This window comes from Loxodonta africana, chromosome 21 (genome assembly GCF_030014295.1).
Source record: "Loxodonta africana isolate mLoxAfr1 chromosome 21, mLoxAfr1.hap2, whole genome shotgun sequence".
Classification (NCBI taxonomy): domain Eukaryota; kingdom Metazoa; phylum Chordata; class Mammalia; order Proboscidea; family Elephantidae; genus Loxodonta; species Loxodonta africana.
This window is the reverse complement of record NC_087362.1, coordinates 33,218,759-33,237,256: the sequence shown is the minus strand read 5'-3', so window position 1 is coordinate 33,237,256 and position 18,498 is coordinate 33,218,759. Positions and strand designations below refer to the sequence as shown.

At 45.1% G+C, this 18,498-nt stretch overlaps 1 protein-coding gene across 2 annotated transcripts in view; it reads right to left on the bottom strand.

Moving 5' to 3' along the window:
- ZDHHC7 (zinc finger DHHC-type palmitoyltransferase 7) overlaps nucleotides 1-18,498 on the bottom strand; it is a 36,558-nt gene that overhangs the window by 13,277 nt on the left and 4,783 nt on the right. For both annotated transcript variants that reach the window (XR_002787722.2, XM_003418079.4), the window contains exons 2-3: nucleotides 12,256-12,342; nucleotides 9,862-10,186 (exon numbers count right to left, since the gene is read on the bottom strand). Coding sequence is in view for 1 of the 2 variants with exons in the window: in XM_003418079.4 (XP_003418127.1) it covers nucleotides 9,862-10,179 (318 nt within the window). In the remaining variant the exon portion in view is untranslated. The remainder of the gene's footprint in view (nucleotides 1-9,861; nucleotides 10,187-12,255; nucleotides 12,343-18,498) is intronic.

Below are 18,498 nucleotides of genomic sequence, written 5' to 3'. Positions count from 1 at the left end.
GGCACAACGATTGGTCTCTATTCACCTGGAGCAACAGAGGAAGGAGAGTCAGGAATAGGAGGAAGATACAAAATGTGTGGCTAACTCCCTCTCCAAACAACTGCCTCCTTTGCCGTAAGAACAGAACTGGATGGTGCCTGGCTACCATTACTGAACATTTTGATCAAAGGTTCCAGAGACAAATCCTGATCAAAAGGGGGAAAAATGCAGAACATAACTTCAAATTCTCCTGGACTCTAGACTTTCTGGAACCATGGAGGGTGGATAAACCCCTGAAACTATGGCCCTGACATAATCTTTAAACCTTAAACCAAAAACATCCCCTGAAGTCTTCTTAAAACCAAATAAAAGTTTACCTTAACTAGTAAAAAAGGTCTGCCTTAAGCATTATGCTCTCTTTTAAGAACTACCTATACGAGATCAAATTAACAAGATCAGATAAAAACCTTAGGGGGACAGCGAGTTTACATTAATGAGGGAGGAACTAACTCAGAAAAGGAGGGAGAGAATGGCTGCACAACTCAAAGAATATAGTCAATGTCACTAAATTGTACCTGTAGAAACTACTGAATTGATGTATGTTTTGCTGTGTATATTCTCAACAACAAAATATAATTAAGAAAAAAAAAATTTCTCACAACTGGACCAATAAGCAACATCATGATAAATGGAGAAAATACTGGAGTTGTCAAAGATTTCATTTTACTTGGATCCATAATCAACACCCATGGAAGCAGCAGTCAAGAAACCAAACATACTGCATTGGGCAAATGTGCTGCAAAACACCTCTTTAAAGTGTTAAAAACCAAAGATATTACTTGGAGGACTAAGGTGTGCCTGACCCAAGCCATGGTATTTTCAATCGCCTCATATGCCTAAGAAAACTGGATAATGAATAAGGAAGACCAAAGAGCTGATGCCTTTAAATTACGGTGTTGGCAAAGAATATTGAATATTACCATGGTCATTTGTTCATTCAGAAGAATGAACAAATCTGTCTTGGAAGAAATACAGCCAGAATGCTCCTTAGAAATGAGGATGGCGAGGCTTTGTCTCTCATGTACTTTGGACATGTCATCAGGAGGGACCAATCCCTGGAAAAGGACATCATGATTGGTAGAGTGTCAGCAAAAACGAGGAAAGCCCTCAACGAGATGGATTGACGTAGTGGCTGCTACAATGAGCTCAAATGCAGCAAAGATGGTGAGGATGGTGCAGGACTGGGCAGTGTTTTGTTCTTTTGGACATCGGGTCACTATGAGTAGGAAATGATTTGACAGCACCTAACAGCAGCAGCATATATATATGTTGTGTGTATACACACACACACACACACACACACACACACACACCATATATATTTTTAAGGAGCCCTGCTGGCACAGTGGTTAAAGCGCTCAGCTGCTAACCAAAAGGTCAGTGGTTTGAACCCAGCAGCTGCCCCGCAGGATAAAGATGTGGCAGTCTGCTCCCATAAAGATTACAGCCTTAGAAACTCAATGGGGTAGTTCTACTCTGTCCTGTAGGATTGCGATGAATTAGAATTGACTCAACGGCAATGGGTTTCATTTGGCTTTTTTTTTTTTTTTTAATAATTTTTATTGTGCTTTAAGTGAAAGTTTACAAATCAAGTCAGTCTCTCACACAAAAACCCATATACGCCCTGCTACACACTCCCAATTGCTCTCCCCCTAATGAGACAGTCTGCTCTCTCCCTCCACTCTCTCTTTTCGTGTCCTTTTTGCCAGCTTCTAACCCCCTCCACCCTCTCATCTCCCCTCCAGGCAGGAGATGCCAACATAGTCTCAAGTGTCCACCTGATCCAAGAAGCTCACTCCTCACCAGCATCCCTCTCCAACCCATTGTCCAGTCCAATCCATTTCTGAAGAGTTGGCTTCGGGAATGGTTCCTGTCCTGGGCCAACAGAAGGTCTGGGGGCCATGACCACTGGAGTCCTCCTAGTCTCAGTCAGACCATCAAGTCTGGTCTTATGAGAATTTGGGGTCTGCATCCCACTGCTCTCCTGCTCCCTCAGGGGTTCTCTGTTGCGTTCTCTGTCAGGGCAGTCATCGGTTGTAGCCAGGCACCATATAGTTCTTCTGGTCTCAGGATGATGTAGTCGCTGGTTCATGTGGCCCTTTCTGTCTCTTGGGCTCGTAATCACCTTGTGTCCTTGGTGTTCTTCATTCTCCTTTGATCCAGGTGGGTTGAGACCAATTGATGCATCTTAGATGGCTGCTTGCTAGGGTTTAAGACCCCAGACGCCACTCTTCAAAGTGGGATATGCAGAATGTTTTGTTAATAGATTTTATTATGCCAATTGACTTAGATGTCCCCTGAAACCATGGTCCCCAGACTCCCGCCCCTGCTACGCTGGCCTTCGAAGCATTCAGTTTATTCAGGAAACTTCTGTTTTTGGTTTAGTCCAATTGTGCTGACCTCCTCTGTATTGTGTGCTGTCTTTCCCTTCACCTAAAGTAGTTCTTATCTACTATCTAATTAGTGAATACCCCTCTCCCACCCTCCCTCCCTCCTCCCTCTCGTAACCACAAAAGAATGTTCTCTTCTCAATTTAAACTATTTCTGAAGTTCTTATAATAGTGGTCTTATACAATATTTGTCCTTTTGCAACTGACTAATTTCACTCAGCATAATGCCTTCCAGGTTCCTCCATGTTATGAAATGTTTCACAGGTTCCTCACTGTTCTTTATCGATGCATAGTATTCCATTGTGTGAATATACCATAATTTATACATTCATCCGTTGATGGGCACCTTGGTTGCTTCCATGTTTTTGCTATTGTAAACACTGCTGCAATAAACATGGGAGTGCATATATCTGTTCGTATAAAGGCTCTTATTTCTCTACGATATATTCCAAGGAGTGGGATTGCTGGATCATATGGTAGTTCTATTTCTAACTTTTTAAGAAAGCGCCAAATCGATTTTCAAAGTGGTTGTACCATTTGACATTCCCACCTGGCTTTTTCAATATATGTGTATATATACATACATATATGGAAAACCTGGTGGCGTAGTGGTTAAGTGCTACAGCTGCTAACCAAAGGGTAGGCAGTTCGAATCCGCCAGGTGCGCCTTGGAAACTCTATGGGGTAGTTCTACTCTGTCCTATAGGGTCGCTATGAGTCGGAATCAACTTGATGGCACTGGGTTTGGTTTTTGGTATACATACATATATATAAAATATTGGAGCCCTGGTGGGGCAGTGGTTAAGTGTTCAGCTGCTAACCTAAAGGTCAGCGGTTCAAACACACCAGTGGCTCCAAGGGAGGAAGATGTGCTGGTCTGCTTCCATAAAGATTACAGCCTAGGAAACGGTATAAGGCAGCTCTGCTCTGTCCCATAGGGTCACTATGGGTCAGAATCAACTCAATGGCAATGGATTCATATGTGTATATAAAACCAAAAACCAAACCCAACTGCCATCAAGTCGATTCCAGCTCATAGCAACCCTACAGGACAGAGTAGAATTGCACCATAGAGTTTCCAAGGAGCACTTGGTGGATTCGAACTCCCAACCACTATGCCACCAGGGTTTCTGTGTGTGTGTGTGTGAGGGTACATATATATATACACACACACACACATATATGTAACATAAAATGCCATAAAATAAAATCATTTACAATGCTGTGGCTGTCACTTAGAGCACAGTGATTATGAGAAATAACCACATTACTCATGTAAAAAACAGAAATTTTATTTTCCATTTAAAAATATATTAAAATAAACTCTAAGTAAGTACCTTATCATCCTTCATGAACTGATAAATCACCTGAGTTTTTCCAGCTTAATGCAGGATACACCAGAGGCACAATATGTTTGTCAAGCCATTCCAACTCCAAAGGGTGCCTCCGTCAGTGCCCTATCAGCTGTTCTGATGGGGAGGGTTTGTCTGATAAGTGCTGCTGATAGCTTCCCTATCAGCAGCAGCAGGGGAACAATGAACAGAAAAACCTTTATCTTGTGTTCTTAAAGTTATGCAATGCATTTGTCCCTTTGCCAACTTGACCAAGAACATTTACACACATGCCTGGAAAATGTCACCGAGAGGAGCAGCAGCAGAACCTGAACACTACGAACACTACAGGAGCTGGAGAGGGGTAAGTGATGCGGCAAAGTGATAGAAGGGTGAGTCAGGAGGGTGTGAGGCGATGGTAAGAGGCAGAGCGCCGAGGGCAGAGTCATTCTATGCAGGACATTGTAAGGCAGAAGGCCAGGTGTGCACAGTGGGCAGCCCAGGGCCGGGGCTGTTCTGTCAGCATGAAAACGTGGGGCCATCATTCTGGGAGCTGTGGGAGGTGGACTCAGACAAGTGGGCCTGACTGAAGACTGGAATGGGTCGGGGCTTCTAAGTGTCTCAAGACAGAGAACAAGAGCCTACGTACTTTCTTATCACCATAGAACCTGTACTTCGTGCAGAAAGGCCATTTGTGGAGACTGTCACTGAGGCGTCGTGAACAGCCATCCAGGGGTAATGCGATAATGAAAGCACCACGCGCCCCCCCCGACCCCGCAAAAAAATAAAAAACCAGGTGCCATCAAGTCAACTCTGACTCCCAACAACTCCATGTATGTCAGAGCGGAGCTGTGTGCCATAGGTTTTCAGTGGTCAATTTTTGGCAAGTAGATGACCAGGCATTTCTTCTGAGGTTGCCTCTGGGTAGACTCGAACAGCTAACCTTTAGGTTGGTAGCTGAGCACATTACTGTTTGCGCCACTAAGAGATTCTAGATAATATTAAGGAATTATTGTTTTACATGACATTTAGTATTGTGGTTACTTTTTAAAAAAGAAGAGTCCTTATTTTTTAAAGACAAACCCAGAAATATTTACGAACACAATGATACAGTGTCTGAGATGTACTTCAAAATAACCTTGGGGAACTGATGACTGCCCTGACAGGGAACTCAACAGAGAACCCAACAGAGAACCCCTGAGAGTGCAGGAGAGCAGTGGGATACAGACCCCAAATTCTCATAAAAAGACCAGACTTAATGTTCTGACTGAGACTAGAAGGACTCCAATGGTCATGGCCCCCAGACCCTCTGTTGGCCCAGGACAGGAACCATTCCCAAAGCCAACTCTTCAGACAAGGATTGGACTGGACAATAGGATGGACAGAGATGCTGGTGAGGAGTGAGCTTCTTGGATCAGGTGGACACTTGAGACTATGTTGGTATCTCCTGCCTGGAGTGGAGATGAGAGGGTAGAGGTGGTTAGAAGCTGGTGAAATGGACACGAAAAGAGAGAGTGGAGGGAGGGAGAGGGCTGTCTCATTAGGGGGAGAGCAACTGGGAGTATGTAGCAAGGAGTATATGAGTTTTTGTGTGACAGACTGACTTGATTTGCAAAATTTCACATAAAGCACAATAAAAATTAAAAAAAATAATAATCCTGGTGGGGGGGAATAAGTGAGGGACCAATGACACAAGACTGGCTATTGAGTTGGTAGCCGTGGGCTGTCCTACTTCTGTGTACGAATGAAATGTCCTGTAAGAAGGTGGCGAGATAGCAGAGGTCCTGGAAGCAGACAGATCTAGTTCACATCCCACAACTCTGAGGCCTGGGAGAAGTTGTGAGCCTCTCCCAAACCTCATTTCTCATCTGGATATCCCACCTGCCTCTTAGGGTTGCCAGAAGAGGGAAGGAAACACTGCGTTGGGCAGAACACCTGGAGCAGGACTGGAGTTCCCACTAAAACACCTTCAGAAGGCACTCGGCAGACACCTGCCAAGAAGGCCAATGTTCACAAAAGCTGGTTGGGGACTCGAGACAGCAGGCTCTGAGGGGAGACTGTGGGCTGCAAGGCAGCGAGTTCATTCAGGGACTTTCACAAGTACAAGCTCTCGATTGTGTTTCTAAATGTGAAGACTTTGTTAGAAGTCTCATCTTCGGTAGTGGGGCTCGTTGCTTCTCTCTGATCCTCCTTCCCCCATGACCCCCGACGCGCGCACACACACAAACACACACACACACACACCCCCAGTAATTTGAGTATCATCTCATTACTACAAATGCCCACAAAGGACGGATCACACCAAGATGACAACATCCAGGCTGATGATGGACAGTACCAGAGCTCTTCCTACAGTGAACTTCCACAATAAAGATTCTATAAGTAAGCGTGGATCTGCCCTACCCCCATTACTGCCACTCCCAGTGATGTATCTATGTGGGTCTGGTTCCCAGAGGGGGCTCTTGCTTTATGTTACCTCGTTGCCAAGAAGGAAGCGAGAAGTGGAGTTTCTGAAGGTACGAACCCACCAGAGAGAAGACTCAGGTTATAGTCAAAACTCTATAATCAGATTGAGGCTACAAAACTGCTGGCTGACTTTGCACCACATTTGTAACGTACTGCTTTCCAGCTGCCTGCTGGGCTGGGTCTACAGCCGTCCTATTCCCAGGGACAGGGCCGCCAGAGAGCTCTACTAGGCAAACAAAGAACCAAAGTAATGAGCGGCCAAACCACACATGATGAGTTCAGGCATAGCCAAAGTTAGAGAAATCAGCATGTCAACCACATCCTGTGAGGCTGAGCAGTATCAGCTTCATCTCAAAACACAGATTATAGCTCAAATCTTATGAATAAAAAAGTACAACAAAGCATTAATATCCTGTTGCCTTCTTTAGAGAAAGCTTACAAATAAATGTGAACACAGAGGTTTTAAATTTACAGATCCGAAGTCCCTGTGGACTCCTGGTTTAGAAGCACTGTTTTAAAGTGGTGGAAAGACCTCCTACACATGGAGCCCGGTGGACCACTAATACCTGGCCGTGCACCCACAGAGCAGCACCCTGACTCTGGGAAACTCAACCTGCTCAACCTACAGACTGTCTTCTGCATGACGTACTCTGGCATCTCCTCAGAGCAACAGGGTGAGCCAGAAACCACAGTCTGGAGGGTCCTTACTGCTGAGCAGTAAGTGTGGCAGCACCATGACGACCCTCCCTAACCATGGACATCTCAACACTTGGGGACACAGTTGTAGACCCAGTGTGGGGGCTCTGAGTCAGGTGGTCTTCAGGGCAGCAGGAATCTTGGGGGCGTTCGCTGTATTAGAGCTGGCCTAGCTCTATTCTGGGTCTAAGGGGAAATAGCTCTGTAATAATGGTGTGGCGGCAGCATCTGACCTCTAACTTCACAAGGGGGAAGGAGAATCAAGATCAACAGCCCAAGGCTGATTCCTATGAGGCAGAGGTCAGACATGCCTCCACCCTGCAGCCTTTTTTTATCAATTCTGACACCAACCATCCCTTCCATAGCACCTGACTTCTATGCTGGGTTCGATAATTTGTTGCAATGGCCACACAGAACTCAAAGACCATACTCACAGTTATGAAGTTTATTAGGGAAGTAACAGGTAGCAATTCAGGTTCAGGAACGCTCAGGAAACAGTTCTCCCATCAGGCCAGCCTCTTCTCAGCCACGATCGCAGGCATGCTTCCCTCTGGCCCTCTGCCCCACTCCAACAAGTGTTAAAAAGCTCTTTTAGCTCTGCCAATAAGTGCTCAGAGGCACCCCACTCAGCCATTAAGCCTCAGCCCAAAGGTGCTCTGCTCTAGTTCCGTGGGTCAGCAAACCTAGCTGCACCAAGTGTCCAGAGGCACCCTACACCACCAGCAAGGCCCCTGTCCGAAGGCTCAGCTTTCTCGTTCTGCAGGCTGGGAAGCCCACTGCACCGTCTCCCGTCGGTCTCCTGGTTCTGCTGCCACTGTTTTCACTGCCGCTGCTTCTCACTGTCTCTGGTGTTATAGCTCTCTCCCTGGGTTGAAGAGGTTCTCAGTGCAGGAATCCTGGGTCTAAAGGATGTGCGCCACTCCCATCTCTTCTTCTTGGTAGTTTTGAGGTCTCCCTCTCTGCTCTGGAATTGGCTCTCTTTTAAGACTATTGAGACGGCAAAACTGACTAATCCCCCTTGTTAGGGTTCCATATGCCTTATATGCATGGTAGCACAAATATTTGGAGCCCTCATGGCACAGTGGTTAAGAGCTTGGCTGCTAACCAAAAGGTCGGCAGTTTGAATCCACCAGCTATTCCTCAGAAACCCTATGGGGGCAGTTCTACTCTGTCCTGTAGGGTCAGTATGAGTTGGAATCGACTCAACAGCAATGGGTAATTGGTACCCCCACAAAGGTACCATGCACTTTATTTATATTATTAGCAAGCTATCCAATCCCCTTGGTGGGCCACAAGTACCTCATCTGCATAGTCCCACCCAGTCACTTGGTGGGAGTTACAAAGACTATAGCTAGAAGGGTTATATGAGGTAACTCACTGCACTGCATGTTCCAAAAGATGAACCCAACCCACCTAGCTTGTTTCCATACACCTGTGACAGTTCTCACTCTTGTTTCCACACACCTGTGACAGTTCTCACTCTTGTTTCCACGCACCTGTGACAGTTCTCGCACTCTTGTTTCCGTGCACCCGTGACAGTTCTCGCACTCTTGTTTCCATGCACCCGTGACAGTTCTCGCACTCTTGTTTCCATGCACCCCTGGCAGTTCTCTCACTCTTGTTTCCATGCACCCGTGGCAGTTGTCTCACACTTGTTTCCGTGCACCTGTGGCAGTTGTCTCACTCCTGTTTCCGTGCACCTGTGACAGTTCTCACACTCTTGTTTCTGTGTACCTGTGACAGCTGTCTGTTTCAGCACACCTGTGGCAGTTCTCTTACTCGTTTCCATGGACCTGTGACAGTTGTCACACTCGTTTCCATGCACCTGTGACAGTTGTTGCACTCTTGTTTCCATGCACCTGTGACAGTTGTCTCACTCTCGTTTCAGCACACCTGTTGGCAGTTGTCTCACACTTGTTTCCATGCACCTGTGACAGTTCTGTCACTCTTGTTTCTGTGTACCTGTGACAGTTCTCTGAGCACTGTGAGTGAGCTCTCTTTTGCAATATCCAAAGTAACAGCCCACACCTGATGACAGTAATTAGAACTCATTAATGTGTTCTTCCTCTCTCCTTTTCCAAAGGCCTGAGCTTTTAACTTTTACCAGTTGGCTGAGAGGTACATTTGCTGCAAACTCTAGCTGAGACATTAAAATGAGAGAATTACCCAGAGGTCACCTTTCAGCCATAGAACAGATTGGCCTATAAAATAAACAACACCCACGAGGAATGTACTCCTCTAAACAATCAACTACGCGTAACCGGTCAACATTTACCCAAAAGCAAAGATGAGAAGGCAAGGAGGGGCAGGGAAGCTAGATGGATGGAAACGGGGCAGGGAGGGAGTGGAAATGGTGAGCGTGCTGACACATTGCAGGGACTATAACCAATGTCACGGAACAATTTGTGTATGAATTGTTGAATGGGAATCTAAATTGCTGTGTAAACTTTCACCTAAAACACAGTATTAAATAAATAAATAAAAATAAGAGAATTACAGAACCAGAAAGAACTTAGAGACAATATCTAACCTTTGGCTCAAAGGGGTTAAATTACGTCAAAAGACAACTCAAAGATTAGTGAAGTGGCGAAATCTAAAACCCAGGCCTCCCAGCTTTTAGTCCACCCTTTAGAGAAACAAAATATTTAAACTAGAAGGGATTTTAGAGGTTATCTAGTACAGAATAGAGGTTATCTATTCATTGGAATAAGCAACAACCCCAATAATGGATAGCATTTTCTATGAATATGCCATGGCGTCACTTCTATTTAAGCAACGTTCGCTCTTCAGTTGAGACATGGAAAATGCTACAAGCCTGTGCCCAGCGGCTGAGAGGAACCTGGGACTGTGCGAGCAGGAGGCCCTTCGCCATAGCAGCCTGTGGTGTAAACATGAGACTGGACGAGACAGAACAATCCAGAGGCAGAGCAAATACTCACAGGGTCGGTGAGCATGGTTCTCAGGTGAGATGACAAGGCGAGGACCGCTAAGCAGTTAAAAATGACCCCGTTGATCATAGAGTACCAGAAGTCTTTGGAAGGCAGCAGCATGACAAATGTCACCACGAAGTCGGCGTAGACGACCAGAAGCCAGGTCATGACAGCGCAGACCATGCCACAGCCATCCCGAATGAACCACACCCTATCTGCCGTGTCGGCCTCAGAGGAGGAGGAAGAGGACGAGGAGTCGTAATTGTCATTTTCAGTCAGGAGAGGATGATGTTCGACATCTCGGAGCCTGTGTCCTGATGACTGCATGATTTCCCTGCAGGGGGACCGTACAGCGCAGTCAGGCTCACGGGAGAAAACGCACACACATGCAGGCTCACACACATGCTCTCACATGCGCATGTGCTCACACACATACATGCATGCTCACACAACACACTCACACACACATGCTCTCGCACACACGCGTGCACATATACATGGACACTCACATGCCACCTTAAATGTGATGGGTCGCCACTTCCCTTGACCACTTGATAAAGACAGTCTAAACACACATATCAGAAAAGAACATAAAATTTTAACTAAGATCTGAGTTTTTAAATCTTTACCTTACAGATTGTGTTACAACACAATAAATCCTACCGTGTAGGTTAGGACTGTATCTATAAAACCATCATCACCCAAGGCTAGCCACAGCCACCTAACGAAGATAACGGAAAGAATATGCTGTATGCAAAATCACAGCACCCAGTTCCCTAGCAACAGTAGAAGTGGGTCTCATGCTACCCCTGCTCCTACCCACACCACCAAGACCCCCACGGCCTGATCTCTGTCCGATCACCAGTCAACAGTTCCACGAATGACTAGAGTAGACCGCTCAGAAGACATTAACAACCTGCATGATGAAAGAACGAGGAATGCATTAATTTCTCTGCCTATTTTGCAGGTAAAGAGTCCTAAGCTCTTTATTGTCATATTAAATAAAGCCCAGTTTCCCAGAACCCTACTTGCAGTGTCACAGACCTCCTTTAGTAAGGGTCAACCACACAAGCCAAAGTCTTCTGTTAAATTTACACTTGTGTATTCATAAGGCTTTAAGCTGAGAACCTCCTCTGGCCAGCATCACCTTGCTTTACGGGCACTTCTCACGGATGACACATTCTATAAGAAATGGGTGCTGCCTTACTAGGCAGGAAGACACAAGTCCAGGGACAGATGAGTCCTTTTCAGAGCATAAGGTTTGGGCAGTGCAAGTTCTACCAGAAAGCAGATCACCTAAGTCTTCCAAAAGTGCACGTAGCAAACGCCTGGGCCACTTCAACTCAACCTTCTTGGTTCAGATACTGGTGAGAACTGCCAAAGAGACCAGGCTGCAGCCCTGTGGTGCTATGCCCTTACCTGGGGGTCAGAGGGCAGGTAGAGCTGGTGGGAAGAGTAACCACAAAGACACAAAAGGCTGAGGATGGCAGGACATTCCTAGATGGGCCTTAGGATGTGGACACCTAATGCTCTGTGCTTTAGAGCCAAATGTATGAAAGAAATCAATAGGAAAATAATCTGATATCCAAAAGTTATTTTATTTTCAAGAAAGCAATCAATGAGCAAGGCAAGGTTAGGCTGGATGGATTATCTGTAAACAGTTGCAATGGCATTCCGCTGACTCACTGTATTTACACTTCACTAATGTAACAGGAAGGGAGGGGAGGAAATGAAGAAACAATTCCTTTACATTGGACCTCATCTAAAAATACTGGGGATGGGAGAGCAAATGGCACGGCAATTATTTGAGATGCAAACTAAAATGGACACATGCATTACAAGGAAGGACGCAGTCTTAGACTAGGCTAAATACCGAAATTGCTATCTATTTAATGCTATTAGATCGTTTCTGAGAGAAACTAGAAAGCACTCTGCATTCACTAATCGTCAAAACCACATCACATCGTCATCTTTCTACTTTGATGGCTGATTTAATGAGAATTTGTCTACACGCCTGAACTTAGGCTTTTTATCATCACATTTAATAAAGGCCAGTTTCCCAGAACACTACATCACCACCACAGATCTCCATTACTTAAGGGTCAACCACACAAGCAAAAACGTCCCATGACATTTACACCTGAGCGTTTCCCATTCAAATGCTCCCTCATCTTGGAATACTTGCTAATAACTTATGATCAAATCCTCTTCCAAAGACATCCTCCCTTTTTAGGAGAGGTGGTTTGCAAACCAAAGACAGCAGGTGAAAACAAAGATTTACCGTGAATCTTTTGTACTGTGTCTGTTTACCACACGCAAGTAATACTTTTTCAATAATATACAAGTTGATGTCAGCTGTTAAAAAAAAATAGTGACTATAGAGCTAAATAATCATACTCTTACCTCAAAAAATATTTCTGAACATTACTTGAACATTTTGCGCCTTTTCTTCAGGGTCTTAAGGTGCATAGTGTTCCTATGTGATAGGATCTGAAAGATAATGCAATCTGATTAGAAAAGTTCTTTATGACAGAAAGTATGCCCTATTTCTTAAAGTAGGGTGAATTTTCAGAGCTTATACAGCAATATAACATTTTATGCTGTCCTTTGGAATTACGGTACTACCCTTAACTATGATGTCGCTGCTCCTGGTTTCATCACTAATACAGTGATAACAATCCTGAAAATTAACTGCTGTATTTTAAACCTGTCCATTTACCCTCCTGCTATTTTAGCCCCAGTGTTAAAATCAAATCTGCAAACCAAAATCGCTTTCAAGAAAGATCCCCCAGGAAAATCCAGACCAAAGCTGCCTAGCCCAAACTGCAAGGGTCCACAAGGTCTTGCCGTGCAAAGGAGTCACAGAGAAGACAGGAGGTGAGCTGGGGCGGCACTACCCAGGGGACATCGGGTCCCATCGAGGGAGGGGACAAACCATGGGCAGAACATATGAGACTGAGCAGAGCCCCTCCTAAAGGATGGGACACCCCCTCTCACTGGATGGGGGAGGACCGAGGTATCCTCTCTGGAAACGCTAACCTGGCCTGGGAGAAAAGGTCTAAAGACACCAAGATGCGGAGGAATCCCAACATAAAGGTCAGGGTCACTGCCAGACTTCCCTGAGATGCAGACAGAGGACGCCCTGAGCGCAGGCCCACGGGCCCAGCTGCTGCTTTGTCTCACTCTTAAATACAAACGAACAGCACGGAGCAGATGTTTTGTAGAAAGCCCAAAACACGTCTCATGAAAGAGCCCAAAAGATGAAATAGGGGAAAAGAATTCAGGACAGGCACAATGCATAGAAGAAAGCCGGGCGCAGTGCGCAGCTACTGTGAGCATTCTCAGAAAGCAGAGACCAGGTTGTTTCCATGAAACAAAAAGAACATTCTGAGAACCTCCTAGTTATTGAAAAATAAAAACACGACAGGCAGGATTTAAAAGCTTACGAATAAGACTGGACAACAGCCATGAGGAAATCTCCCAGAAAGGACAACTAGGTCATGAACAAAGAGAAAGACCTTAGGAATAAAAAACAAACAAAAATCAATCCAGGAGGCCCATCCTCCAAAAAACAGGAAGCCCAACACAGGGGATGCCTGATAAAAATCATGCACATTTTCTGGAAAGAACCTTCCCAGTGTTGTCCCAGAGCTGATCCACGAGCGTGTAAAGAATTTTGGACTAAAATTTCAGAAACCCAAGGTAGGTATATCTCCTTAGCAATAAGTTACAAGACTTTTGACACTTTAAACATAACATTTACCAGGATGTAACATACTCTTTCACTCACCATTCATTGTTGATATTCATGTCTTCACTACTGTGATAAAAAACTACTTTATTCACTATTATGATAAAAATAATATTTGCTTAGGCTATTCTGACAACCTGAATTCTGAGTAAAAAAATGATTTCTGCTTTTTTTTTGGCAATTAAACTTTAATGGACTTTAATGGAAAATCTTAAAAAAACTTTCCTTTATGTTGCTATGAATACAGTATGTATTTTTACAATGTTGAAAGTTCTCCCCTGACTCTGTCTCCTTAGGTTACTGGCCTATTCTCATTTCTTCTACCAAACTTCAAGTCTGGACGGGGCCTAAGTTTAAGAACTGCCCAGCCTGGCCCGGCTTCTGCCTGTGATCACTTTAAGGGATTCAACAGGGCACAGCGGAAAATAGGGATGGAATGAGAGGACTGTATCAAATCAACACCCTACAAGGTGTTAATCTCTCTCAAGAAAGAATCCAGACAAAAGCTGCCTAACCTGAGCTGCAACTGTCCACAAACGGTGGCCTGCTTAATACACTGGATCCACTTCTTTTTTAAGGGGTCCCTGGCTGGTGCAAGCGGTTAGGCTGCTAACCAAAAGTTTGGAGGTTCGAGCCCATACAGAAGCCCCTGGTAGTTAACTTCCAGAGGATCAGCCATTGAAAAATGCTGTGGGGTACAGTTCTACTCTGACACACAAAGGGTCACCACGAGTCGATACTGACTCAGTGGCAACTGGTTATTCAAGCTGTATTTAGGTACAAATGGCACATAAATAAACTGCACCTATGGAAAGAGCCCTATTTGCTAAGTTTTGACTTGTGAAGCCTTCACCACAGTCAAGATGGTTAGCACCCCCAAAGTGTCCCATCCCCTCATCCCTGCCCCAGCCCTGCAGCTACTACAGATGAGTTCCTATTCTCTAGGATTTAGTGTGAGTGGACTCATCCAGTATGTACTGTTGTCTGGCTGCCTTCACCCAGCATGATTATTCTGCAGTTCACCTACACTGTTGTGTGCTTCACAAAGTCCAATCCTTTTTATTCCTGAATATGGCGTGGATACGCCACAATCTGTTTACCAGTTTGCCTGCTGATGGACAGCTGGGTTTTTTCCAGTTTTGGGCAATTACAAGGAAAGCTGTTGGGAATATTCAGGTACAAGTCTTTGTACAGACACGTGCTTTCATTTCTCTTGCTTACAATACCTAGCAATGGAAGGGCTGAATTCCATGATACGTCTAAGTGTAATTTTCTATGAAATTGCTAGACTGCTTTCCAAAGTGGATGTATCAATTTACATTCCCACCAGCAGTGAGTGAGGGTTCCAGTCCCTCCATGGATCTTATATAAAAATGAAACTCCATTTCTTTCCCCTGCTCAAGCTTGTGGCTCAAACATCTGAGGGTAGAGAAGGCACTCTGGTCTTACATTACCCTGAAACACGTAGGAAATGTATGTGTATGTGGAGAGGTGAGGGGGTAATCATTCTTAAGCTGGGGCTGGGAAGGGACATAGGATAGAAAGAAACCACCTATGCAGCTGGTCACCTCTGCCCGGCTCCGACTGTGGTTTCCTTGGTGACAACGGCCTTTCCTGTAGGGTGGTCTCTAGGTACGCAGCGCACATACTTCCTTAGGGTGCTACCCCGCTGCATCTTGGACCTCTCCATCACTAAAAACTCCCTTGGTGAAAGGCAGCTCCCCTTCAGCACTACCAGAACACGCCTGCCCCCTTTCAGAGTGGTTACTACCCCACTCTGCCCAGCACATACCCACATTCCCTAGTGGAGCCCTGAGAACTGCTGCCATCCCCTCTGAGACAGGGTGTGTTCCTGACACCCTCTTCTTCCCAGCACCCCTTACATGGTTTGTTCTCTTGCTGGAGGTGTGTGCCAGCCAGCCTGCAAACTCAACAGCCTCTGGGTAAGATGCAGATACCAGCCTCTGGAGGTATTTCCTAGACTTCTGGGGACAACACCTCACTCTCTCCACACATGCCTTTGATGACAGCATCAGGGCAACGTTCAAGTTCACATTCAGCAACCTTCCAGCCGAGAGGTCAGGGATTGATTTTCACAGAGAAAGTGATGCCTGAGAAGGGACTTGATGAGCGATTGAGCTTTTCCAAGCAGATGGGGTGATGATGGAGGCAAGAAGTTAAAAAAAAAAAAAAAGCCCAATGCTGTTGAGTCGATTCCGACTCATAGCAACCCTGTAGGACAGAATAGAACTACCCTATTCGGTTTCCAAGGCTGTAATCTTTATGGAAGCAGATTGCCAGGTGCCTTCTCCCATGGTGCTGCTGGTGGGTTCAAACCATTGACCTTTCAGTTAATCACTGCACTACCAGGGCTCCCTGTAAGAAGGAAGAACAGGTGCAAATGTACACAAGAGGACAGCTCCTGGGTCTGTGCCCACTCCAGGTGTTGGGTCTATAGCAGAATTTCCACAGTGAATCCAAATCCCCAATTATTATTATACATAAAAAAAAAAATAACCAGTACAACCACCACTTTGGAAAATGACCTAGCACTTTCTCGAAGTTAAACAAATACCTACCTTGTGACTCAACAATTCTAATTCTAGGTATTTATCTAAGAAAAATGAGTATGAATATGGACACAAAAACTTGTATGAGAATGTTCATAGCAGCTTTATTCATAACATAATGGACAAATGTTCCCAAACTGGAAACAATCCAAATATCCATCAACAGAAGATGAATAAACAAATTGTGGTATATTCATACAGTGGCGCACTTCTCAGCAAAATAAACAAGGGGTGGGGGGAGGTGGAGTGGAGGAAGTCACTGTCCATGCAACAAGATGGGTAAATCTCATACACATTATGGTGAGTGAAAGAAGTCAGACATAAGAGCGTGTATGTTATGATTCCATTTATATACACTAAAACAGGAAAATAAATGTCTGTTGGAAGAAATGAGAATAAGGGTTTGAGCACAGTATGACTAGAGGCCCCAGGTAACTTTCCTAGATGATGGAAATGTCTTCTACCTTGATAGGGAATGGAGTTAAACAGGTATACGCATTCGTCAAAATAAAACTCAATGAGCCGTTAAAGAGAACAATGAACTATACACTTAACGTGTGTACTTCATTGGATATAAATTGTACCTCAGTAAAAAATTAACAGGAAAAAAAAAAAAAAAACACAGGTATGTGTGGCAGGTGTGAAAGGGTGTGGCAAAAGTCAAGTCCTGGACAGCTGCTACAATGGTTTTCTTCCTATAGAAACTGCATTTATGAGTCATGACCCTAACTTACTTAGGTCCTCTCTTAGGTTTACTTTCATCTGTAACTTCAGGCAAGCTTTGTAATTTCGTCCCCTCTTTTTCCCTTGATCATAAACAGAAAAAGTATTTCTCGTGAACAACTGAAAAGAAGCAGCTACTACAAAACAGACGGCCTATATAATGATTTTTACTACTGCAGTAATATGAGTGTCTACCCTTCTCTGGCGTCCCATTTCTGTTAAAGCACTGTTTAAACTTGGCACTGCTTTACTATTATGCCCACTGATGGCCGAGAAAAACAGAAAGAAGCAAATCTCTGCTTCAGGCACAGAAGCAGCATAGGAAGCAAACTCCAACCCTGCCATGAGGGATCTATTTAATTCAACAAACGTGGGTGGGGGGGGGGACTCCCAAGCACCACACTCTATGCACGGCCCCAAGGACGCCAAATCACAGCGGACACCAGCTTCCGTCCACGGGCACCCACAAAGCAGCGGAGGTGGGAATCAGCCTGGTAAATAATGTGGTAAGTGTGGTCCCCGAATTAGAAGTGTGATGGAGGGAGCGAGGTGGCAGCTGCTAATTCTGTCTAGAGGAACCAGTAAGTGTCAATAGAGAAGGCAGCAGCTGAGGTGGGCCTCGACAGAGAAGCAGGATGAGGACAGAAGGAGAGGACAATATAAGAATGCACAGAGGCAAGAGGGGTTTTACCAGACAGCCTACAGCTCAGGGAGCATGAGAAGAGTGAAGGGAAACATGACAAAAGGGACAAGGTGGTAGTCCACTTAAAAAGCTAATGACGGTTCTGGAGTTCATCTGCTGGAACAGGAGGCGCCAGACTTTTGTAAGGAGTCCCTGGCTGGCGCAAATGGTTAAGCGCTCAACTACTAGCCAAAAGGTCAGCAGTTCAAACCCACACCAAGGTGCCTTAAGACAGGCCTGGCGATCCCATGTATGCAAAGCAGAATTGCTCCCTAGGGTTTTCAAGGCTGCGACCTTTCAGAAGCAGACTGCCAGGCCTTTCTTCCGACTCACAGCAACAACAAAACACTGCCTGCTCCGGCACCATCCTCACAATCGTTGCAATGTTTGAGCCCACTGTCGCAGCCACTGTGTCAATTCATTTAGTATAGGGTCTTCCTCTTTTTCACTGACCCTCTACTTTACCAAGTGTGATGTCCTTCTTCAGGGACTAGTCCCTGCTGATAACATGTCCAAAGTACATGAGATGAAGTCTCACCATCCTTGCCTCTAAGGAGTATTCTAGCTATATTTCTTCCAAGACAGACCCGTCCATTCTTTTGGCAGTCCTAGGTATACTCAATATTCCTCACCGACACCATAATTCAAAAGCATCAATTTTCTTTGGTCTTCCTTATTTACTGTCCAGTTTTCACTTGCACATACGACGACTAGAAATAACCATGGCTTGGGTCAGGTGCACCTTTGTCCTCTCTTGTTTTTTAACACTTTAAAGAAATCCAGCAGATTTGCCCAATCCAATATGTTGTAGATTGTGGAGCGGTGATTAGCAAAGATGCTATAATGGAAAACCAGTTATCAAAGGCAAGACCTGAGCTGAAATGATAAACCAGGAGGTTCCAGGATGAAGAAGGAGTAGC